The 25,029-nt window shown below is 42.4% G+C and overlaps 1 protein-coding gene across 2 annotated transcripts in view; it reads left to right on the forward strand.

The window, feature by feature from the left end:
- Nucleotides 1-25,029, forward strand: part of DSCAM (DS cell adhesion molecule) — a 453,735-nt gene that overhangs the window by 265,744 nt on the left and 162,962 nt on the right. For both annotated transcript variants that reach the window (XM_063393172.1, XM_063393173.1), the window contains exons 6-9: nucleotides 4,689-4,964; nucleotides 7,831-8,127; nucleotides 8,958-9,233; nucleotides 22,313-22,591. In XM_063393172.1, the coding sequence (XP_063249242.1) occupies nucleotides 4,689-4,964; nucleotides 7,831-8,127; nucleotides 8,958-9,233; nucleotides 22,313-22,591 (1,128 nt within the window). The remainder of the gene's footprint in view (nucleotides 1-4,688; nucleotides 4,965-7,830; nucleotides 8,128-8,957; nucleotides 9,234-22,312; nucleotides 22,592-25,029) is intronic.

A 25,029-nucleotide genomic window follows, 5' to 3' on the forward strand; every position in this document is an offset into this window, starting at 1 on the left:
ACACGCATTGCGGACATTGAGTCATCTTTAATTGGGTTATAAATAAAAATAACTTAGGTGTCGGGTTTTAATTGGTTTTGCTTATTGTTTAAAAGTCCTTGAAAGGAGGTAGAACGGGCCATTTTTCTGCCTTGTTAAACAGAGCTCACACCTGGTGAGACTGTAACTTAGATAAGAAATAATAAACACCCAAGTCCAAAGCCAAAACCAACATGTTTAGCATCTTCTGGCAAGAAATAATAACTGGCACAGACAGCAGCTTTTATTGAGGTTGATGCCTTGGGAAGGCTGACCTGGAACAGAGACTGGACAGAGCTGGAGAATAAAGTCGGTGTTTATTGAAAGGCCTCTAGGGTACACCTTGGGCAGGACAAGAACCTGGCCAGGGCTACACCCAAGGTGGACCCAAAATGGTCACAAAATGGACGATGAGGTCTTACACTTTTATAAGTTTTGGTCCATTTGGATATTGGGATTTAATTGTCTAATTACAGCTTCAGGTTGTGAGGTCTCATCCTTCTTGTTTTCTCTCTTCAGTCCACCCTTGTTTGTGCTTTTGGGACTGAAAGTTGTCCTTGTTGTCCTTGGTCTTCAGCAGGAAAAGGATTTGTTTTATCTACCTTCTCTGTGAAGAGAGCTGAGTAACATGAATGTGAGCTCAGAACTGCACCCCTAGGCAGCACAGAGTCTGAAAAACATGAAAGCTAAAACTGAAGGCATCAAGGCAGCCAGTGTATGAATGGATGTTGGGGTTTAGATAAGTCCCTGCCTTTTGCCCAGGCCTCTGGCAGCAGGTTGTAGCTTTATTGAGGTGGCCAGCACCCCAACACCCACTCTCATTCACAAGTTCTTTAATAATGATTTGGTCTGTTATAGAATGAATTATTCATTTAATAGACATAAAGCTAACAGACATAGGACTTAAAACATGCTATATACTTCACAGGAATAAGGACAAAAGAGAGTGCTAGTAAATAAATACAGCATGAGGTCACAGGTGCCATTAATTTTACAGCTAGCAAAGAAATAATTTAACTTAGGATCCAATGTTTCTTACCAACCAATTGGTGATGGAGCACACATCAAAATCCTTTCCCTCATTTCCCAGGAAAGTAACCACAGAATCTGAGTCCAAACTCACGGGAGAAGTCTTGAACACTTTCAGGAGGTGTATGTGTAGGAGCCTTGTGCCCCGGTGATAATTTGTGTGTTTTATAGTCTTTGTAAAACAATGTCTCTCAGTCAAGAATATTTATTTTTCTTTTATCTTTTCCCACAGCTGCTCTCCAGGCTAAAAGGTTGATTCTTAGCTGGGGCCCAAGCCCTTTTGGCACCAGAGATGACCCCTTTGGGCCCTCCACCCACCCGGGTTCTCTCTTTCATATGCACCAACCATCCATGGTAGAGAGGGGGAGGACATTTCAAAACCCACAGCACCCCAAAACCCACTCTCACTGGCAAGTCCTTCATAATGACCACTCAGGTCTGTTACAACATGAATTACACAAGGAAAACAGACACAAGACTTTAAACAGACTTACTGCACAGGACAAAACACAAAAAGGACTACTAGTATATAAAAAACACAGCACATGATAATAAAGGTACCTGTGTTGCAGCTAGCAAAGAAATAGTTTAGATTAGGAGCCAAAGTCACTGTCACCAGTGAATGATGGTGATGTGCAGAAGTCTTCTCGTTTCTCTCAGTCCCAGGGAAGTATCTCAAGATCAATGTCTCAGCATTGAGGAGAACTCTCCACACACTCAGAGAGTGTATAAGAAATTTCAGATTTTATGAATATCATAGTGGTCTTTTATAACGGCCAAAGTAGCTGTCTGTCAGTCACTTATTTCTGCTTATCTTTTCCATGCATTCAAGGCAGGATGTTTATTGCTGCCTAAGGGTGTTTTCAGCTGAGATAAATCATCACAAGACAAACTGTTCAGCCCTGGTTTAGATTTGGGCAAGTAGATAAGTTTTTTGCTGTGTCGGGGTGAAAGGTCATGTCACAGTTGACTGTTAGTGTTGTTGCCTGATATTGAAGGAGAAAAACCCTTGCAACTGTGCTGAAATAGTAAAATAAAAAGCAAAGCTTGGCTGGAAGGTTCCAGGTGTCCCAACGGTCATGGGCACACCCAGATCTCTACATTTTTTTAAGTTTAACAAATTCGAAGTCTTAACAAATATAGTCCAATTAAAAAAGCAGTTGATTAGGTAATTTTTGGAGTTGGTCCAGGGATTCTTTTCCCCACTTCTTTTTATGTCTTCTCAGATTCTGCTCGTAAAACAAAATGTTCTTCTTGTAGGTCTTCTACTTGAAAAAAAATCTAAACAGTATTTCAGGAATATGTTAGAAGGTTAGCTTATTGTTCTAAAATTTGAGTGAAGGGGTGGAAGAAATACTAGGAGCTACATAACTCTAATTATATTCTTCAGAGCTACAAGTATATGAAAAATTCATAAAAGCAAAACTGTTTAGGCATCAGTATCAATTTGTTGCCTTACCTTGCCATACCTTCTTTTTCCTTAATTTATCTTAGCAATGATTAAAGTCCTCAAAGTTGTGGAACGACACAAAGCAGGCTCTGTGGAGATAAGTTAGTTGGCCAATTGAGCGATCAGAAGTGCAAATGGATGCAATTTCCAGCGTAGCTCTATAATTTATCACATGGGGGAGATGTAATTTAGGAGCATGAATTGGGTGCTGGAAAAGAAATTGCAAATATTCTCATAAATAAAGCTGCCAAAGTCTCATTGCCATGACTCATGGTGCTCAGTAATATTGGATACTCATACTTCCCCTAAGTCGAGTATTCATGTGTGAATATTCTGAATGTTTCACAAATTCTACAAAGATAATTATTACTTCAGGAGCACCACACTGGAAAAGTGTTATGCTACTATGTTAAAAAAAAAAAACCCACAAACTTATTTCCTGGAATAGAAATAATGCTCTGTAAACTAACATTTCCACCTAGACAGCATGACTAGCAAACTGAAAAGGGAGAAGTTTGTGAGCAGTTCAGGATGTAAAAATAACCTCACAAATAATTGCACATAATGTTTTTGGGCAAAATAAAACCAAGATGAAAAATCTGCCACTCATGAGTCGTAATTGAGGAGCTTTGGTTATAAATGCATTCATCAAAATACATCAAAATACTCATAAAAATGAGTTGAATTCCATCTGTCTTGTATGATGCAAAGTCAAAACTTGCAGAGACATAATGTAATTGTACTGCTGATGATACCCAAAGCATCCCCAGTGCCTGGTGATGTGTTTTTCCTGATGACTGTGCTCTCAGACAGCCAGTGGGGGTTCTCTGGATCAGGATGGCAGGAAGTAAAAGCTGGGCAAAGAAATTTTACCCTCCTCTGCAATGGAGGATGAGGCTAGCTTGCATCATCATGGCTCTGGGATATTGGTGATGTGCTTGAGTGTGACAATTTTGTTTAATGGACTGTTGCCAGTTTTTAACTTTTGTAGTCTTTATAGGAAAAGACTACAAAAGACTATATAGGAAAACTTTTATATCTTTTAATAGAGATATTCAGTGACTTTTACCATGCATCTGAGCACAGATCAGTTATTGCTTTGGACCTTTGTAATCCAGAATGTCTGAGGCCACTGTGAGTTTCCTTCCAGGCCTCTGTTCCTGATTAACCACTATAGATTTATTCCAAAATTTGTGTTAAAAAATATTTAATAAAGCGAACAAGATGCTTTTCTTTTTGAAGTATGTGTGTATGTTTGTATGCAAGGTGCTAAAAGAAAAAATAGGATGGTCTGCATTTTGTGTCAGAGATAGTATCAGTGGTGATAGCCATCCCTTATCTTTATAAGAAAGTCAAACCAATTTATACAAGGCATGAGATGAAATCTGTGTTCTGTAGTGCTGATAACTCCTAGGTGGCAGGATAAAGATTGTTTTCCTTGCATTTACATTTATGATTTTTCTTCAGTACTGTTCATCCTCTTTTTTTTTTGCAATGTAAAACTTGCATTCTCCTGTCCCACTGCTTCTTTAGGCTGACTCGAAAATATTGTAGTCCTCCCACATCAAAGCAGAAAATCTGGTGAGCCCCCACACTAAAACACTTCCATGTGGACATATCAGATGTATATCCATGAATGTACCTGCGTTAACATCTTCCAGTCTCAAACGCTAATCTTGTAATTGTCATTTATTGCACTTGTTCACACTAGAGAGTAGTTTGGGAAAGTATAAATTTGGTTCCTTTTGCCAGAAGTTAAACCAGAAAATGACTTTCAGGAATGCACTTAATGCACAAGATTCAAAAGTCTGCACTGAACTAACGTGAAATAACATCCTGCCCTCCCAAACCTGTGTAGTGCCGTGTTAAATCCCTCAGCACTAATGGTCCTACTTGTAGGTCTGATCCTGCTGTTCACCTGGGCATGGGATTATGTGTTGAATAGGTTATCCCTGTAGATCTAATTAGATCTATTTTTTTTTGTCATGGGTGTTGGTGGCAAAAGTGGTTTTTTATAGCAATAGATCTGTTATTTGTTTTAGTGGTGGGGTTTTTTTAAGAAGGGTATGGCTGTGATTTTTATTGTTGTCCTTAACTGAGAGCTGGTTTGTTACTTGCTCACAAAGGCACATTTATACCTAACACGCTCCATTTCCCTTTCTCTCTCCCTCACTTTGCCTCAAACCTCCAGAGCCGCTAAAAGCCACCATCAGCCCGCGCAAAGTCAAAAGCAGCGTCGGCAGCCAAGTGTCCTTGTCCTGCAGCGTGACGGGGACCGAGGACCCGGAGCTGTCCTGGTACCGCAACGGGGAGATCATCAACCCCGGCAACAACGTGCGCATCACCGGCGTCAACCGCGAGAACCTGATCATGGACGGCATGGCCAAGAGCGACGGCGGCGCCTACCAGTGCTTCGTGCGCAAGGACAAGATGTCAGCTCAAGACTACGTCCAGGTGGTGCTGGAAGGTCAGTCTCCACCTGCCTCTGGCAGTTCTGGTTGCCAAAATAATGAGCAAGTCGAATTTGGTGCCGTTGGTTTAGAGTGTCATGATCCGACCAATGTAGGTGGATATCGTGATGGGTCGTTTTCAATCTCAGAGTGCAAAAGACACTCAAGAGGACTTGAAATTAATCACATCAGCAGTGCGCTTTTATTGAGTGCTAACAACACAAGTATGAGATAGATGGAGAGGAAAAAACTACCAAAGGATAGAGAGAAAAAGGTGGGGAGAATATCTACAAACAAGAGAGACGAAATCCTCGTGGTCCTCTGCCAATAGATCTGTCTTCTTCTGTGGGTAGATCTCAAAGTCTTGGTAAACTTAGGGAGCTTCTTACAGTCTTTTCAGAGGAACAGCAGCTGGCCAAAGGTGGGGAGATCTGAAGTCCATTGAGGGAACAGGTACAGGTACCATTGGTACCTGTAGGACAGGCCAGTCCAGCAGCAAGCAGCCAGTCCACCGTGAGCTGCCATTGCTCCTGCACGGGTTTCCCTAGGGATGCTTACCAGTTCTTGGTCCAGTGAACACACCTGCAGGCAACACTTGGCAGACATCCCACCTCTGCCAGGCCAGAGCTCCTGTGTTGTGGTTTTAGGGTCCCTGGGGTTTCAGCCTCTGTCCTTGTTCGACAGTTGGGAGGCAGATGAGGGATGTTTGGACCGTCTCTTACAGGATGCCTTAAAGATCTAGAAATAAAACAATGCACTTTCAAGACGGCGTTGGTATAGGAGGTACTGACAAAGATGGTCTTTAATTGGAGGCCTCCAGGGGCAGATATGGAAAAATACCCACCCCACATAGAGTGAATACAGTTAAGTTTAGCAAATCAGCATAATTGGCAGGAATTCCCAATTAGGACCTCAAGTAATCAGGTAATTCTCCCTCTTGATTCCACCTCTTTGGAAGGTCCCCTTTCTTGCTACTAGCTGTACTTCGTTTATGAGAAAGTGTCTTGGAAGGGTAGCTCATCCTTGGTTGCCAGGAAGAAACAAGATGGGACTGGGGCCTTTGGGAATGTGTTTTGTCTTTCTGTCTATCAGGGTAGGAAAAGAACTGTGTAACTATACAATAATAGTCTACAGAGTTATGAATACATATGAAGAATATATAAAAACAAAAATCATTTTGGCATCAGTGGAATTTACAAAAAAGAGGGTACTCATGAACTGTCCGTGGGGTTTATTGTGCCCTGCTCATAAGAGAATGGAAAAATCAAACTGAAAAAAAAAAAATCCTTCCCAAGCAGGTCTCTGTTAAAAATCCAAACATTACTTTTCTGGTTGGGTGTATTGGCTGACAGCTTGGAGATCATCTTAAATAACTGATACAATGATAATCAAGTGGGGAAAATCATCATTTTTGCAAGAGGCATCTTGCTAATGAGGCTGTGGTGCAGGCATGGCATGGACACTATTTTTAGAGTCTCTGTGGAAGAAGAAGAGATTACCTGCCTGGACCGAGTTACCTCGGCAACCATCTCCCGTGACTAGGAAAGCCTAAAGAGCATATTGATAATCTATCATGGTGTTGGGAGAGTGCAGGTTATCACAGAGCAACAGCAGGGAAGATTTCAAAGACACTCAGGTCTCACTGGGAAAATAACGTGTACTTTCATCTCAAAAAAAAAAAAAAAAAAAAAAAAAAAAAAAAAAAAAAGCCTAGCACTTGAATTAAAAAGGGAAAAAAAAAAAAAGAGGAGGAGGAAGAGAGGTACATAGTGTGCACACTCACAGATTTATTGGTCCTGTGTCAGCTCCCTTTCAGGATAAAAAGCTTTTTTTTGTGTGTTGCTGCTGTTCTGTTTTCTGAGGGTGTGACAGTATCCAGTACACGACAAAGGAAAGGAAAGGAAGAGAGTCAGGAATGAAAATAAATAAATAAATTAGAAACAGTCACATAACCAATGGGACAGAAATGAAAGAGAGAGGGGGCAGACAAAAAAAATATATCAGATAAAATCAAATGCTCTTTCAGGGATGCTGAGGCCTTTCAACATTCTGAGAATGCCAGTGCTTATCTTTTTACCGTGTGGCAAGCAAGGGAATTTTGCAGCCCTGTTTGTGAACTAACATTTTCAAAGGAAAACACACACACATTGCATGACCACAGAAAGGACTTCCTAACTAATACCAGGGTGTCAGCACTCCTAAATGTTACTCCACTGAACTCTCTGGAGAGGTGGGTACTTAATCCTGCTCCCTGCTTACAAAGTTTCTGGGCCCACCCATTTTCTTCATTCATTTCCCTGATACAGGCTGAGTATTTTGGGGGAAGGTTCACAAGATAGAGTGTTAGAATGCTCTCATTCATAGAAATGTTTATCTGTAGCACAAAATAACCATGGAAAGAAACTGGCACCACTGCTGTTACTGACAATCTGTATTCAGAAAAGCTTAATTTAATACTTTCCTAAATGGGGTGCTGTGTGCCAGGACTAAACTGCTGTGTGAAATCAGCCTATGCAAGTTGTGCCTGGGTCTTGGCAACAGGATTCATCCTTAACTTCTACTGGATATGGTTTAAAAATGTTTGTGCAGGAACACAGCAGTCCATAGAGATGCCTGATCCTGTTCAAGTGTTTTCACTACAGCAGAGCCACTACCAGGTTTCTCAGAAGTTGTAAAAGAAACTTGCCATAAGCAAAGGGTCATTTAAGTCCTCTACTGGAAGAATTTGTTTCCCTCACTCAATAATTAGGGCTACATCCTGGAAAACAATTGCTTGTGTTGCTTCTAAAAAAAGGCCTTGGCTCATGGGATATGCTCCAGGACAGAGGGGACAAGCTTTACACCACGTAAGCACTGTTTTCCTGCTTCTCTCTCCCTCGGCAGACGGAACTCCCAAAATCATCTCTGCCTTCAGCGAGAAAGTGGTGAGCCCCGGAGAGCCCGTGTCCCTGATGTGCAACGTGAAGGGAACCCCCCTGCCCACCATCACCTGGACACTGGACGAGGATCCCATCGTGAAGGACGGCAGCCACCGGATCAGCCAGATCATCACGTCCGAGGGCAACGTGGTCAGTTACCTGAACATCTCCAACACCCAGGTCCGGGACGGGGGCGTTTATCGCTGCACCGCCAACAACTCTGCGGGAGTCGTCCTGTACCAGGCTCGAATAAACGTAAGAGGTGCTTGTCAAATCAGCTCCTCAAAAAAAAAACACACATAACTCATTGTAGTGGAGAAGGAGATTGCTGCATGTGATGAGATTTTGGAATGCTGGAAACCAACTTACTGGTTCTTTTTCCTCTCCTTTTCTCCCCCGCTCTCTTTTCCCACCCCGCCTCTCCAGCCCCATCTAGAAAGTGTATGGTATGGTTCAATGTTGGAAGAACCCTTTGGCTTGTGTCCTTTAGTCTATTTTTCCTATACTCATCTCTACTAGTTCACAGTCTTTTTGCTTTAGTCTTGCTGTGCATGTTTTGTTTTTCTTTTCTTTTCCTCCTTTACTTGTCCAACATCCATTGTAATTATTCATGTATACAGAACTTTAGCTTGAATTTCTGGCTCTACATGGCACAATACCCATCCTCATGGGTGTAGATATATACATATATAGTTTATATAAGTAGGAAATAAAAAGCTAACTGTTTCAGTGTTCTCATGTGTAACAGGATTCTAACTCCGTATCAGTGTTAGTATTTCACATTAATTAAATCACACTCAGCCTTTAAATTCGTAATGCAGCAAAGATTTTATCAGGCAAGTTCTGGATAACACAGATATATACCCCCACATCATTAGCATGGATGCTGCAGGGTAAGGAAAAAACTAGAGCGTACAAAGATTAGGGAAACTGCTTAAGTAGCTCTTAAAAGGAAAAACCTGTTGAATGCTAAGAGGTGTGGTGCGAGCCGCGCCCGTTAACACCCGTACATCCAGAAACAATCGCACACGCTCCCTCGAGCAAAAACACCCTTAAATTGTCCTCAAGAGTTCCTTTCTCCGCCCTCGGCAGGGCCGGCGAGCATTCGGCCGATGAGGAACATCACCGCCATCGCCGGCAGGGACACCTACATCCACTGCAGGGTCATCGGGTACCCCTACTACTCCATCAAGTGGTACAAGAACTCCAACCTGCTGCCCTTCAACCACCGCCAAGTGGCGTTCGAGAACAACGGCACGCTGAAGCTCTCGGATGTGCAGAAGGAGGTGGACGAGGGCGAGTACACCTGCAACGTCCTGGTCCAGCCCCAGCTGTCCACCAGCCAGAGCGTGCACGTGACTGTGAAAGGTGAGGAAAAGCGGAGCCCGGCTGATTGCCGGGTGGTTTGTGGAGTTGTGCCCGTAGGGTTGTGCCGGCAGGTTTGGAGGGGTTAATCCGGATTTGTGTTTGTTTTTGTCTTGGTTTGGAAAGGCAGGTATCTGTCAGGGAAAACTGGAGTTTCCCTTGGAGTGGAGAATGTAAACCCCCTCCCTCTGAATTATTATAATTTTGCAATTAGGAGCTTTCAGTCAAAAAAAACAGGAATAGGAATAACAGTTCTTTACTAGGAATATTAAAAATGCAAATGCAGTAATAATAATAAAAAAACCAACAAAAACAAAACCCCAAAAAACCCCCAACCAAACAAACAAAAACCACCAAAAAACAAGCAAACAAATAAAAGTCTTAGAGAAAACCCTGACAGAGTCAGGAATACAACCTGACACCCTGTTGGTCAGGGTGTTGGAAGCAGTCCAAATAAATCCTCCTGGAGTGACAGTGTTGGAGTAGAGATGATCCTGTAGACAGGATTCAGTGGTGGTGAGATGAGTTTGGTCTTCCTCTGAGCATCCAGTGGAAAAGAGGATGCCTAGGGGCTCTGTGTCCCAATTTTTATCTGGGTAGGGAATGCTTGGCTCCTCCCCACTGGGTGGAGCATCTCCCAATACAATGATGGAATGTGTCATGTCACTGGTGAGCCTCAATGGCCCATTACCAGAAGATATCCCCTGAGAGTGGACATTGGTGGAAGAGATAAGAAACACTGCCCCACCTGGTTTAACAGCTGGTCTGTTATCAGAAGGGATCCACCCTCCTCCTCCCCGGAGTTACAAGAGAGAAAGAAAAAAGAAACCATCCCCCAACTGCTTTCTACAGATGAACTAGAATACACTTTTTTTGGTATTATCACCCAAGACAGTTTTTAATGATGATGCTGAGATAATCAGTCTTTGTGTCTTGTTCTCTCCTGACTTCTACCCTCCTTGGCTCAGCTGGCAAAGTATTGCCTTGTTGTTGTTGTTGCCTCTGAGTGGGGACCTTGCTGCTCAAGTTTGCTATGAGCCCTTTTCACTACAACTAAATCAGGAAATTAATGGTTTGTCACACACATTTCACTGCTGACTGTTTCTCTACTGGACAATAAGGTTCCAATTTTCATTAGCCACTGACTTTCCAGCTTTAGAACATGAGATGAGAATTTTAATGTCAGTATTTTTGCCACTAAGCAGAGAGAGGAGCTAAAAGCATTAACCTTGCTTTCCTCTTAAGTGATTATCTGAGTGCTCTTCATGCTTAGAAAGATAACACTGTAAATAAATGTGACTTGAAATTCTAATAGGATGCCTCAAATCTATTCAAATTGTCCAAAACAAGGATGTTCAGATGGCCCTGAAAGACTTCAGAAAGAGATTGAGAATAGGAATTTTTTACCATTGTGTTCTGGCTGTTCTGACATTGGCAATGTTCAGACCTATTCATGAGGACACAAAAGACAGAAAACCTGATTGCAGTAGCACCTAGTTCTGAGCAATAGGACCACTAAATACTGCACTTCATGTGAGCCTGTAGGAAGAATTGGGGTATAAAATCACTGTTCCTGAAGTTATTAGAAATTTTTCCTGGGTTTTGGGGGTTTTTTTTTGGAGGCAGACGAGAGAAAGGAAGAGAGGTTGAATCTTGTAATCCATTCTCAGATAAGATGCAGAGAACAGTTAAGTAAAATGATTTTGTTACAGATATCTGATCTCTTAACTTCCTTCTCTCTTATTTTTTGCCCTTAGCGGTCTGGAGTGATTGCAATTGTTATTTTTTTTCAAGAGTTTAGGGGATTAGCTTTAAGCCAAGAGCAATTTGGACTCTGAAAGGCATAACATCTCACACACCTGAGACCATCAGGGGCACTGGTCACAAGCTGTGGCATAAAAAGCCAATGTCACCTTTTGTTTTTGTGTGTGTTGTGCTTTGCTTGACATTACAATGATATCACAAATCTGTTGATAGAGTTTAGGAACTGAATGACAAATCAGTCACTGTGTTGCTGCTGCACTAAGAGGCCACCGTGGAAATTCTGGTGGGGAAAAGCTGCCTCTTAAATGATACAATTTTTCAAATGACTGTCAAAATGAATGTAGCCAGACAAAACAATTCCAGCAGTCACAGGCATTGAGATCAAAACAATACCAGTCACTGAGAACACTAACTGGTATCTCAGGTGAAATACTGCTTTTTCTTCCATTAGGTTACAGTTTCCAACTTGACAATTCCTCCCCCAGAAAGCAGATTGCCAGCTCTGCCAATCTGGATTGAGCTGTAACTTTTGTCAATGATTTTACTTCCTTGACGGGGTTCTACCTCCCACAAGACCAGGTTGCTCCAAGCCTTGAAAAGACACTGTAATTTGAAAATAAGGTTAATACCCTGACCTCATCTACAAAGCCCAAAATGTCACAGGTGAGGTTTCTAGGTCAGACCTGAACAGTTCTCAATGTTCTGCTGTTGTAGCTTGAGGTCAGCGGTGCCACAGTGGATTTTATCTAACATATTAGTGGGGAGTCAAAAGTGGCCTGGTGCTTTAAAATATTATTAATGTGTGTGTGTGTGTGTGTGTCTTTTCATTTTATAGATTCCAAAAATAATGGGATGAGTTTTTAAGCATTTATATCTGATACAAAACAAAACAAAACAACCAAAAAAACCCATAAACAAACAAACAAGGCCCAGCTTGCATACTGGAGGTTAAAAGTACTCTGAAATATGACATTTTAAGGAAAGTTAAAATCAGTGCTCAAATATCCTTATTTACAGTTTAGCTTCTTCTACCATCAGTATAATTTTATTTTTCCAAATAAACCGAGGGAGATTTATTGTCCATCTTTACCACAAGTCCTTTGCTTTGCTCTCAGTTCTGCTACAAGCTTTGTGGGTGACCTCAAGCCAGTCACCTGAAGGGTGATTCAGAATAGATGACACTTAGTGAGCTGTTATTTAGTGGGTTTTCTTCCCCTCTATGTTCTGCTTTGAGGACATAATTATTAATTTCCTCATGAGTTTCTCATCTCTGTGCTACCAGAATGTTTCAGAAACAATGTGTTCATTTTCAAGAGCCACCTGGGTCACCAGAAAAAATGGCAATAAGGCACAGACTCAAAAATATCCACACATTTTTTGTACATTCGATTTCAGAAGCTTACAGCCTATTTTTTCCAGTTCACCTGCCATTATGTAGCATTTATATGTTCAAAGCTCTGCTCCCATTGAAATGAAGTTGCTCCTAAGAGTTCTGTTTCCTCCTTCAGAGCAGTGACGTCACCCAGCTTAGCAATCCCTGGGGAAAGACAGATTTAAGTAATTTAATTAGCTTTATCTGACAGATGTGTGGCAAAGGTAAATGCAGAATTTGGCTCTGTGGGGCAGCTTTTATCTGCATTAGGCAAGCATTTGGTTTTTAAAGTTGGCAGCTCTCTGCCACATTTACTTTCCACTTTCCAAATCCCCCAGCATGTGAAGCATCCTGGTTCTGTCTTGGATGAAGACTTGCTTAAAGCAGCATTTAAATAAAAACATGCAACACCATGAGCATGCCATCAAACACAAGAGTGCTGTCCACTCTGCAGAGTATTTTGACATTTACAAACATCCAACTGAAAGTGAAATCATCCTTCAGAAATCATGATAAGGTCACAGATAGGAGAACAGAACAACTCTTTACAATAATTTTAAATGAACTCCTGGCTGCCAGAGAACCTGAGTGGGGCTTTCAGAGCCTTGCTGTTCATCCTCCCACCTGGCAGGCTCTGGGAAAGTCAAAGGCTTGGAAGCTGGGCACTTCTGTGCTATTTGACTTTAGATTCTCTACTTCTTTGCCCTGCCCATCAGAAGAATCAATGAGACAACAAATGAAATCCATTGTCCCATTTTTTAGGAATAACTGCTGCCCATCTGCACAGCCACCTGTGCCAGAGGTCTGCAAGCTCCAAATAACTCTGTCCCACAGAAATGCAGCTTGTCATTCCTGCCCTGCCCTCTCTGCCCAGCTCTTGCCTTTCCCTTATCTCTGTCCCAAAATCTGGATTTGGACTGCAGCAGTCCCCTGAGTTGGCTGCTGGGAGCTGAGTGCACAAGCTGGCAGGAAAACCTGCAGGATTCTGCTTGGCAGATATAACTCCCATGGAACCGTGCCTGAGTCCTAACAGGGCTCTTCAGAAATCAAACCATCTTGGCATTATTTTTTTGATCTGTATTTAGGCAAATGGTTTGGCCAGTTCTCAGCTCCGACAAAAAGCCATGCAAACTTCCCACCTTGTAATGCACAAGTAACAAAGGGAGACTACAGCTGTATTTAAATACTTAATTTCTGTATTCCATACCTGCTGACCACTCACCTTTGCAACTGTAATAATACCTTTGCAGCACGTTTTCCTTTGGTTTATGTTAGATGTAATTTTCTTTTTAGATTTTTTTTTTTTGGGGAAGTAAACTGAACCCTCTTCCCCCTGCCTCCTGCAAAGTGGGAACAGTAGTTACTGCTATCATCACAAGTAATTGAGATTAGCCTTGCTAAGGATACTGCACACGTCCTTGCCAAGAACAGAATTATTCTTAGCAGCAGCAGTTTTGTGCTCTGTGTTCAGCCCAGCTCTTGTGGTTTGCCAGAGGGGTTTGTACACGTTTGCCAAAGGCAGAGGACTGTTGGAGTCAGAGATGCTAAAGAGAATATTCTGTAGAAGATGCAGGTTTTCTGTTCATTCCTTCTCAGAACAAGCTGTCCTCCTCAGTTTTCTCCAGCTCCTCCTTTCCCAAGTCCTGGCTCTTCTCCTCTGGGTTCCAAAATCAATCTGAACTCCAAGTGTTTATCATCTCAGCTCTCATTTCCACACTGCCTTGTTCTCAGGACTCAAAACTACACTTTCCCTGTGGGTACCCCAACCTTCTCCCCAGCCTCCAGTTCCATTCCCCTCTACCATCTTCAAATTCAAGGAGTGACAAATCTGCCCTGATTTCTGAAATCTCACCTGACTGACTCAGCCATTGAAAGGTGAGAAGTTGTAGGATGTGCTCAGTGCTGCTTGGACTCTGTCACTACAAAATGTCCTCTCCACATATGATCATGTGGAGATTTCATTTATTTATTGACGTGGTTTTGCTCAGACTGCAAATTTTGGGCACCACTGTGATGACTTTTTATAGGTGTAGCAAGAACCTCTGAGGCTGGTGCCATCATCTGCACTCGAAATCCATGCTGCTAAATCCATGGGGCAGGTGGGATCTCTCAGGTTCTCACAATACTTTTTTTTTTTAATGGTAGAATTGATATTTACCACGCCTCAGTTTTCCCACTCTCCCACCTTTTTCTTGGAAATGGTCAAAGAATTTTAGCTGAAACCTTCCAGCTGAAATGACTCAGCCTGAGGCAGGCACCTGGCCTGGTAAAACTGGTACCCAAACAAAAGTCAAACTGCAAGCAAATGGAAATAGTCTTATCATGGGAAGTGTTGGCAAACAAAGAAGGAGGTTATATTACCCACCCTATCTCTAATTTTCATATTTCCATTGGAAAAAAAACCCCATTAAAGTGGAAAGATGTTAAAAGAATCATAGCAGCATCTCTTTTACAGCATTTTAGTAGATCTCGGAGCATTTTAAGAACAGGAGTGAGTTATTATCTCCATTTTTTTATTATGCAATTTATAGTAATAGTTTTCCCAGCTACAGTAAAAGCCATCAGTAGTAAGTGATGATTTTCTTGTCATCAGTCTCATGGGACACACTTTCATGTAAACAGCCTGCTGCTATTCACACTTCTCCAACAGGAATTAATTGAAAAAGAAGCCCCTGAGAGGGAAGGGTACAGCATCATTAAAATAAAAAGTGTGATGTTCTAAAGGACTGTTACTGATCTTGTAGAGTTTATGTATTTCATTGATTTAGAAAGGTTCTTGTATATAAAGTGAGCACCTCACCTGTTGTGAACCACAAAAAGGAATTGTACCAGCCTTGTTTCGTGTTAGAATACAAACAAACCAAACAGGGTCTACTTGTAAATAGCTTCATGTTTGCAACTGTTTGAATAGATTCTCCTCATCTTTCCTGGGAAGTGCCTAGCTTTTTCTAATATCTGAAATACTGCTGGGGAATTTGCATTGCAGATCAGTTCAGGGAGGGCTGGTTTAGATAGTGAAAAATATGCAGGTACAAAAGGGAAAAAAATAAACCCATCACTGGAAATCTTTGCAGGGTTCTTGAGACCGTGGTGCATTCTGCCATCAATCAGTCTGCTAATCTGTGCATGCTTCAGCCTGGAAGCAGGGATTATGGCAAGTGGGAGTTCAGCTTCATGCACATATCTCAGATCTTATCTGTCCCACTGACTGACTTTGCCAATAGATTCAACCAGAAAAAAAAACTCTGGCCGTGACATCTTTCGGATATTTCTTCCATTTTATCACTTTCTACCTTTTTCCCACTCCCCCACGGTCTCTGGTTTTGGATCCCCTCAAACCCATCACAACTTCCCAGGGAAGAAATGCTCCGATCCCTCAAAGTGACTGAAGTTGTCATGTACAGGAATCACACCAGGGCTTTGTGGTCAGAGTGAATGAGGATGTGCAAAACATCCTGGAAAATGCACTCAGGAATTCTTCTCGGGTCACATCATAGGCATGGGGAGTAGTTTTGGGGAGCAAGCAGTGGCACAGCCTGATTTAAGGGAATGTGCACTTAAATAGGGATGTCTCAAGTGTGTCTAACCTGAAATCCCTGAAGGTAAGGCTGAAACAGGCTGATATTCTTGAGAGGTCTGTGTAAATTTTATTTTGGTGTGGGTTTTTTGCTTTTGTTTTTGGTTTTTGTTTGTTTGTTTGTTGTTTTGGTTTTGGTGTTTTGTTTTTGGTTTTGTTTTTTTGTTTTTTGTTTTTGCCCCTCAGCATGCAGCAGCTCAAGGTTGGCTTTGCACTAAAATACCTGACTTACATTCTTTGAAGTCTCACAAGTGTCATGTGGATGTGTCTTCCTTTGCACCAGGACACCTCTAATATAACTCCTGTAATGACAATGCAGAAAATGGTCACCCAAAAATGTCTGTTAAAGTTGTTTCACCACTACCCCAGTACTCATGATGAGGAATTAGTATGCACAAATCTAAAACTTTTCACTTAAATCTAAACTAAAACTCCCTGGATTTGTGCACAGTCTTACATCTTCTATCTTTCAAACACAATTTTTGTCTGTGTGTGGATGCATTTATTTGTGAATTATGCAAACAATGTGAAATAAGCCTTAATATTTCAATAAGTGCCTCAGTTAAAGAGTTCAACCCATATATTATTATCAAAAGCTGGCCCTCTTCTCTCTTACAGTGCAGATTTGTTTACTTAAGATTTGTAAGAAGGCGTATCCATGCTCTTTTACTGGTGTTTATTTTGTCACTTATCTTTTGGCGCCACTGATTTAGTTGCTCTTGACTTTCCACAGTGGTGCCTGAGGACAAAGATCACTTTAGATCAGGTAGGAGCTGAACAAGGACAATATCTCTGGAGCAGGTCCCAAAAGTGAGGCCTTTCATTAGGAAGAACTTTACCAATGAAGGTATCAGCTTGATGCATGAAAATACTCCTGCAGCTGCCGTCTTATCTTCAAATCAAGGTTTTCTCTCTTACAGAGAAATAGCAAATGCATCCCCTGGGGCAGGGAGCTGAGCTCCCCACCATCCCAGCTTTGCAGGGTGTTTCAGGGTGATAAGGGCTTGCACTTTTCCCCTCACAAAGGAGGCTGAGAGGAGATGGTTCCATAGATGGATGAGATGTGACTTAAAAGCACTTTTGGTTTCTACACAACATTTTAAATGCTCTGTCCTTATGGAGAAGCTCCCACTACAGCATCGAGGAGCCTGTGAGTGTTGGGTGGCAGGAGAGGGGAGTGGGGACTGTGGTGGCTGTGAAAACTTCAAAACTGCTAGACCATGGCTAAGGTTTGTGCAGAAACAAAATAATTTTGGCTTTATTCACTCCCAGTGCATGGAATCTGGGGTCACACGGCTGCCCTAAGGGAAGGCATGGCTTGGTGGCTGTGATTTTGCATCAGCCATAAATATTCATTGCCAAAAGTATTTTATATTGCAGACACAGCCCCTGCAACAGTGCTGCTGCAAGAAAACCCATCAGGGAGCTGTTTATAATGATAAAGCAGGGGATGACTTTGGTTTTGCTGTGCAGAACACCACGTTCAGCAGGCTGCTGCAGGAAACAGGAGATCTGCAGGATGCTCTGTCTTAGTGAATCATCTCAGCAGCTCCTCCCAGCAAAAATCCCAGGGAACGGAGGGCAAGAAATTAAGGATGTTCCTCTGCTAATGGAGAGCAGCCCTCCTTGCCCTCCTTCCCAGCAGTCCCCCAGAGGTACAGAAGACCTTGCTAGGGCACAAAAACATAATTTAAATCTTCCTGTATTAGCACTAATGAGGCTGGCCCATGCTCCTCTTCTTAAATAGACACTTAATTCAAGCTCTCATCAATAAAGCATTCCCGGGACACAGCATTTTGTGGCATGAAGCAGAGATTTTTCACTCTTCTGCCCGTTGTGGGTAGAGAAAGAAACATCTCTTCCATGTACACAAGCACACAGACTATTCTCTCTCTAGTTAAGATGGATCAACATATATATAAAACAGACTAATTTCACCAAAAAATCAAATGCAAGTTCTGAAATGTGGTCAAACTAAAGCTACATATAGGGAAGGAAAATATATAAACACATCTTGAAGTATTTTAAACAGATTTTAAATACAGCTGTCCCACTGTAAATTTTCTCTCTCAAAGTACTATATACTCCTCTTATTTTTTTAGTGTTGTTTGGCAATGGTACAGCTAAAACCCCTCCTCATGTTGGATAATCAAGCTTGATATTTTCTTCTATCAAGGATATATCTCAACTTTTTACTGCATATATCAATAGAGACAAAAAATGTTATATTTCAGAAATAATTTTCCAGATATCGTTATATATTTTTAATAAGTGATTTTTTTTGGTGGTCATTTCCTTCTTCAAACAAGCAGGAAGAAAGTTTATCTCCTATGATAGCTCACCAGAAACTTCCTTTATCAACTCAAACTGGTGAATACCACAGCTGAAAATCATTCTTCAGTACTTCAAAGTTTTTGCAAGACTATTTACTTTCTTCTAAGTACTGATTTTAAATTACACGCTGGCTTTTAAAATAAGCTCCTTGTCAAGACTGCAAGCTGCTGCAGGTTGAATATACATTATATTTTATGAGGCAGAAATGCTGGTTTCCTCTGTATCTTAAAAAACCTGAGTAGAAGGAAAATGTGCTGCCTAAAAAGATTTCAGCCAATTTCTGAAATACTCTGCTGGCTGTGACTTATATTTTAGAGCTGGTAAATGCAGCCTTGCAAATCAATATTTTCTGAAAAACATTTCAATGTCACCTAATGATCTTTCTCCCTGTTTTCTTCATCAGGGAGATGGAGAGTGAGGATGCACATTATAATCCTTGGGCAATATTTTGTCTGACTTTTGATATCATTTTCTCCGTGGAAGATTGGCTCAACTTTGTTACACGCTCAGCAGAAAATACAGAAGTAATTTCCCACCCTGTTGTGAATTTTAGCATATTTTTCAGTAATGATATCTGAGACCAAGAGAAGGGTTTGGGCAGAAAATGTGCTGGGCATCACAGTAAGGGGAGGACTTGGCATTTAAAAAGTATTTACACCCATCAAGGGGAAAAATTATGGCAAAACCTTTTGAAAGACATATTCATTTAATTTCTCATTCCCATTTATATTATGAACTGCTTGTCAATAAATACTAAGAGAATATTTTCTGCTGATGTACAAAGAATCTGAGCTATCTCAGATGAATGAATTAGCTGGGCTAAGGCAATTCCAAGAGGCTGCAGATATTTTGCCTCATTTTGTGACAGCAAAAGTCCCCAAGTGAACAAGCTGGTACTTTCCAGTGCTCAAAGTTCAAACAAACACAGTAATTTATACCAAGGGTTTTTTTGTTGTTGTTTTTTCTTTTTTTTTTCTCTATGCCTGACATATTTTCAGAATGCCAAAGGACAAGTTTTAGCAAGTAGAGAGATGGCAGCCAGGAAAAATCTTACAGCCCATGAGAAAAATAGATGGCAGCGGCACTGTCCCCAAACCCAGACAGTGAGACATTCTTGGAAAAAGCCAGTGAAGGCCTGAAAGGATGAATTGTGTTGTCCTGTCCCTGATGTCACCTCTCTGTGGCAGCTGAGCATGGTCAAAACTTCCCCTCATCAAATGGCATGGAAACTGTGGGGTTAACACCAAATTTGTGTCAGCCTCTTGCACCGTGAGGTGAACGTGCACAAGCATTTGAACACGGCTTTGAACAAGGCCTTAACGTTTGGCAGGGGGCTGTAATCATGGAATTATAAATCACAGAATGGCTTGGGCTGGAAGGGACCTTAAAGCCCATCCAGTGCCACCCCTGCCATGGCAGGGACACCTCCCACTGTCCCAGGCTGCTCCAGCCCCAGTGTCCAGCCTGGCCTTGGACACTGCCAGGGATCCAGGGGCAGCCACAAAATATCTGGGCAACCTTTTCCAGTGTTTCACCACCATCACAGAGAAGAATTTTTACCTAAGATCTACTCTAACTCTGCCCTCTGGCACTGGGAGCCATTCCCTGGCTCCTGTCCCTGCAGCCCTTGGCAATTGTCTCTCTGCAGCTTTCCTGGGGCTCCTTCAGGCCCTGCAAGGCCACCCTGAGCTCAGCCCAGAGCTTCTCCTGCCCAGGCTGAGCAATGCCAGCTGTGCCAGCCTTTCCTGCCAGCAGAGCTGCTCCAGCCCTCTGCTCATCCTGGAGCCTCCTCTGGGCTCTCTCCAGCAGCTCCATGTCCTCCCTGTGCTGGGAATTCCAGGGCTGGGGCAGCTCTGCAGGTGGGGTCTCACCTGAGGGGGCACAGGGGCACAATCCCCTCCCTTGCCCTGCTGGCCATGCTTGATGATGGCCATGCCATCATGGAGGACCCAAAATATGGATCACAGGAAATTTTTCTTCTTCAGCTCTGGGGAAGCTGTAACCTTAGAATTTCTGAAGGGGAAAAGGACAAAAGAAACACAATTAGATAAAGCCACCAACTCCATTTTCTTCTGGAGTTCAAACTATCGATCACTATAAATGTTCTGCTGTGGGTATCCTTCCATCTTTCCTGTTCAAATGTAGTACAGATTATGTGGAAGTGATCTCCCAGGCAATAGGAAAATGCACTTTTATATCCAAGGAACATAACCTCTAGGAACCTTCTCTTTTGATAAATCAGGATTTGAGTACTGCTTGCAAAGTTGGTTGTGTAGCCCTTTCAGGAGTGATTGATAAAAACCTGTCTGAGATCAATGCCCTGGTTGTTTGAATGCTCCCCTGAGAAGGGAAGAAGATTTGATTCCTTCATCTGGACAAGTATTTGAGTCTCAATTTACCAATTTTTTAGTAAACATTCCAACCACAACCCAAAAAAACCATGGCATCCCCATTATTGTTTCTATGTTTATTCAATCTAACCACCTGTTTCATTAGTTTTCATTAAAGAATACCTGAAAAAATGATTTTAAGAAGCAGAATTCTTTACTTTGGTAGGAAATACAGTAATTTCTGTCATATTTTTGGTGCAGCCAGAGAATAATACGGGAAAAAAAGAAAAGGAAAGAAAAAATATTTTTCAGGCCAAATATCCTTGGCAGTAATTAAATGCCAACTCGAACACTCATGCCTTGTACCATCCCTCTGATTAGAATTCAGTTTTACCTTAATTTGCTGTCCTACACTTGTATGTCTTACATACATGCACAGTCATACACTGTGCATGTCTTTCCTTTCCTGCAATCTTAATGAGAATTGTGACTTGAACCATTAAGAAATTAGTGCTAGAGACAGTTAAGGAAGCTCACACTCCCTGTCATCACATCTCAGAGGCAAAGCTGGATCCTCTTCCAGGTCTATTCCATGACCTTTAAGCAAGGCCCTTGCACCAGACCTTGAAAGCTGCTGAGCCTTTCCTGGCAACGTCACTGTCGGCAGCCCTGGAGAGGCTCGAGCTGGCAGTGCTGTGATTTCTGGAAGAGCTGCTTGATCCTTTTGCAAGGGCCTGCCTGTGAGGTCAGGTGTCTCCAGAAGCCAGGATCTCTGCAGGCTTGTCATCTCTACTTCATGCACTGGGTGGCCAAGAAATGAGAAGGTGTTTCCAAAAATATGATTTTTTTTCTTGCTAAACAAAGTTTTATGGCTGTGAGAGGTGTAGGTTCTGCACATCCTGATGCCTTGCTGGGAATACCTAAAAACAGAGGCCAGACAAAATTAAGGGAATAAAAAGAGATTATATTTATTGAAGGGCCTTCAGGTATGTTTAGGGCAGACAAAGCTACACCCAAAATGGATGTTGGGTCACAGATTTTCATACTTCTATCAGTTTGGTCCATTTGCATATTGAGGGTTAATCTTCCAATTACAGCTTCAGGTAATGAAGTCATTTACCTCAAGTTTGCTCCCCACACAACTCACTTTTTTTACATATCTTGGGGCCTGAGGCAGTGAGATGTCCTTGATTCCCAGGCCTGGAGAGGAATCATTGCATCTGGCCAAACTGGGAGGGCTGTAGCTCACGCTCTAAATGGAGTTTAGAGTTAGACACCGAAGAATTGCAGGATTACAACTATATGGAAAATATAAAAGCTAAATTCCTAAGGCATCAATCCCATGCTGCACATCTGCCCTGTGTTATTGGTTTGGTTTTTAGTTAAAGTAGAAACAGCTCCCTGTCAAGACCTTAGAATTGTTTTGAGACAGGCACCTATCAGAGTTCATTTTTTAATATTGACATATTGTCTGACCATTGAGGAAGGTAGATGAGACTTTGAGGAACACACAAATAAAATTGTGAGTGAGTCCAAGTCCCCCCTTTCCTCTCAGCAACTCAAACAGGTAACATCAAGCTGGGCCATTCTCTTAGGACGGCCTAGGCGGGCTGGGCCCTGCTGTTCCCTTCCCCTTGGTTACATTATTTCCAGGAACAAGGCCAAGGCTTCAACAACTCCCTCTTCTTCCCCTGTCTCATTCCAGTCCCGCCGTTCATCCAGCCCTTCGAGTTCCCGCGCTTCTCCATCGGGCAGAGGGTCTTCATCCCCTGCGTGGTGGTCTCGGGGGACCTGCCCATCACCATCACCTGGCAGAAGGACGGCCGGCCCATCCCCGCCAGCCTGGGCGTCACCATCGACAACATCGACTTCACCAGCTCCCTGAGGATCTCCAACCTCTCCCTGATGCACAACGGGAACTACACCTGCATTGCCAGGAACGACGCGGCGGCCGTGGAGCACCAGAGCCAGCTGATCGTGAGAGGTGAGCAGGGGGAATTGCTTTGGAGGGCGCCGACCCAGCGGGATCCATCGGCATTTTCCAGCGATGCATGTTCGATGGGAATGTGAAAAAAGAAGGGAGGGTGGTAATCCCTCTGTCTGTGACAGAGAGCACAGGAGGTGACGTGATTTTCCTGTCTGAAAGTCTTGAAACTAATGAAAAACCCTGGAGTGTATGGGGTGGGTGAGGGAGCCGCAGAAGTGACTTCCTGGAAAATTTCGTGATTGGGATCAAGCCTTTGAAACGGTATCGAATTATTTTCTGCTATTGTTTTAGTCTGATTATAGCTGGTTTTTATTTAGACCACTCTCTCCTACAACATTATTTCACTAAAAAAGCAGAACATTGGTGTTGACTTCATGGAAAAAAGACTCTCTGCTATTATCTCTTTCTTTTTCTGGTTTGTGTTTATTGTGCAATTAGCAAGATTCACACACTCATGATGACTTCACAACATTTTGCCTTGAAAAATATGTGAATTTACATTCAATAAGCAAATATTTTATGTGGAAGAAATCTTTCCAGTCACACCTTAACCAAATTATCTACAGATTATTCTTTGTGATGTTTTTCAGACTTACTGTGAACAACTTCAAAAAAAGCACATTGCTTTCTTTTCTTTCTAGGAGCTATTCAAAGTGTTTCCAGTTTTTACTTTTAAAAACCAATCATACCCTTCCCTGTCCTCCATCTCCTCCTTCCTACCAAGCCACTGGGCTTCTCAGAGAAGGAACCTGAGGTTCTCTGCAAGGAACCTCAGTAATTTCTGCCTGCTGCACATCACTACATTTTATATTTCCTCCTGTAAGTTCACCAAGATAAACCTTAAAATGTTCGTGGGGCTTTTGCAACCTTTCCCAGAGTTTTTTCCCACCCAAATTCTGAAGAACTCATTTAAGTCAAATGTTCCAGTGTCCTAATGCTATCTTAAAGGAATTATTCCCTAGTTTTCCAGTGGGCTTATTTTTTTAATGCTAGTATTCCCAAAACTCAGTGGTAAGCAGATCCATTACTTTTTCACTAGTTTTGATATAAATATTTCAATTGTTTTTAATTTCACTGATTTTAATCTTGCTTAATATTATTCAGTACAGGTGTCTATTACTTTTCTCATTTATTTAGTAATTCTTAAATGAAGTAGTCTAATTAACTACATGCATGTCATTATTCCTTTCTAAGCTTTTCTGCTAGATTTTAACCCTATTCCTCACTCTAATTATGAGAGATTTCCCTCACCTCCTCTTTTGGTGGAGAAGGGAAGGTTGAAAACCTCTCCTCACTGTCTGTGTCTGCCCTGCTCAGAAATGCTGCACCTAAAACCAGCTGGGATTTTTCCTGGTTTTCAGGTGTAATTCAGCTCTGGAACTGATGGGAATGAATCTGCATCAACTCTGTGCAGGTTCCTAGAGGCGTTTCTCACACCCAGGATGGTTTTACCATCTGAGAACAGGCTCTCTGCCACCACTGTGTGTCCTGGCCAGCACTGAGACCCATGAGTGTGGGGATTTCTGCTCTGTGCAGGGATTTCTGCTCTTTGTAGGGATTTCTGCTCTGTGTAGGGATTTCTGCCCGGTCCCCCACTGATGGGGACAAGCCCTGCCATGCCCTCACTTCTCCTGGCTTTGCCTGAACTGCACTTTCCCTGTCTCCTGCTGTCTGTGGGTAATTCCTCCCCTGACCTCTGTTTCCAGGACACATCTGCCTCTTGCTGCTTTTTCAGCAGCATTAATCACTTTTCCCTTTTTGTCCAGCTGAGGAGTTTTGGGGAGCCCTTCACCCTCACCCCAATACCTCCATTTCCCACCTCCATTTTCACCTCCATTTCCCACCGTGTGTGCTTTCTGCTCTAATTACACCTCCTGAAGAGGGCTCTGCCTTCATAAACCCATGGGCATGAGAGAGAAGAGCTTTTCACTCTCTTATACCCCAGGGCTTGGAGAGCAATTCTGGATCCTGCAGTTTTTTAGGAGGTTATGAAGGCTACATCATGTTCCTCCCTTGCTTATCTTTCTGCCCATGTAATGCTCTGCAGAGCCTCCTTAAATCCTCTCCTCTCTCCTCTCTCTCGCTGTCACTTTGAATGATAATGTTCTAATCAGTTTTGGATGTGCATCTGAGATAACAGCTCTCACTCAGAGGAAGAGGGGAAGATACAATATCATGTCTGACCTGAATTCTCTGCCAAAACCCCACCCTGACCTCTTTCCCTCATACTGAACTGCTTCAGCTGCCTCATCCCACAGAGGTCAGAACTCAAACAGCCACCAAAGAGTCACTGTGATCCCTCCTCCTCTGCATCTAACCTGACCTGTACACATTTCAATTAAAACTCGCTGCCTCTTTATTCTCGAGGCTTTCTGAGCCTCATCTTTTTGTTCATAAGTGCTGTATAAATGAAACATTATGTTTTCCTAAATAAT

This window comes from Prinia subflava, chromosome 3 (assembly GCF_021018805.1).
Source record: "Prinia subflava isolate CZ2003 ecotype Zambia chromosome 3, Cam_Psub_1.2, whole genome shotgun sequence".
In the NCBI taxonomy this organism is placed as follows: Eukaryota; Metazoa; Chordata; class Aves; order Passeriformes; family Cisticolidae; genus Prinia; species Prinia subflava.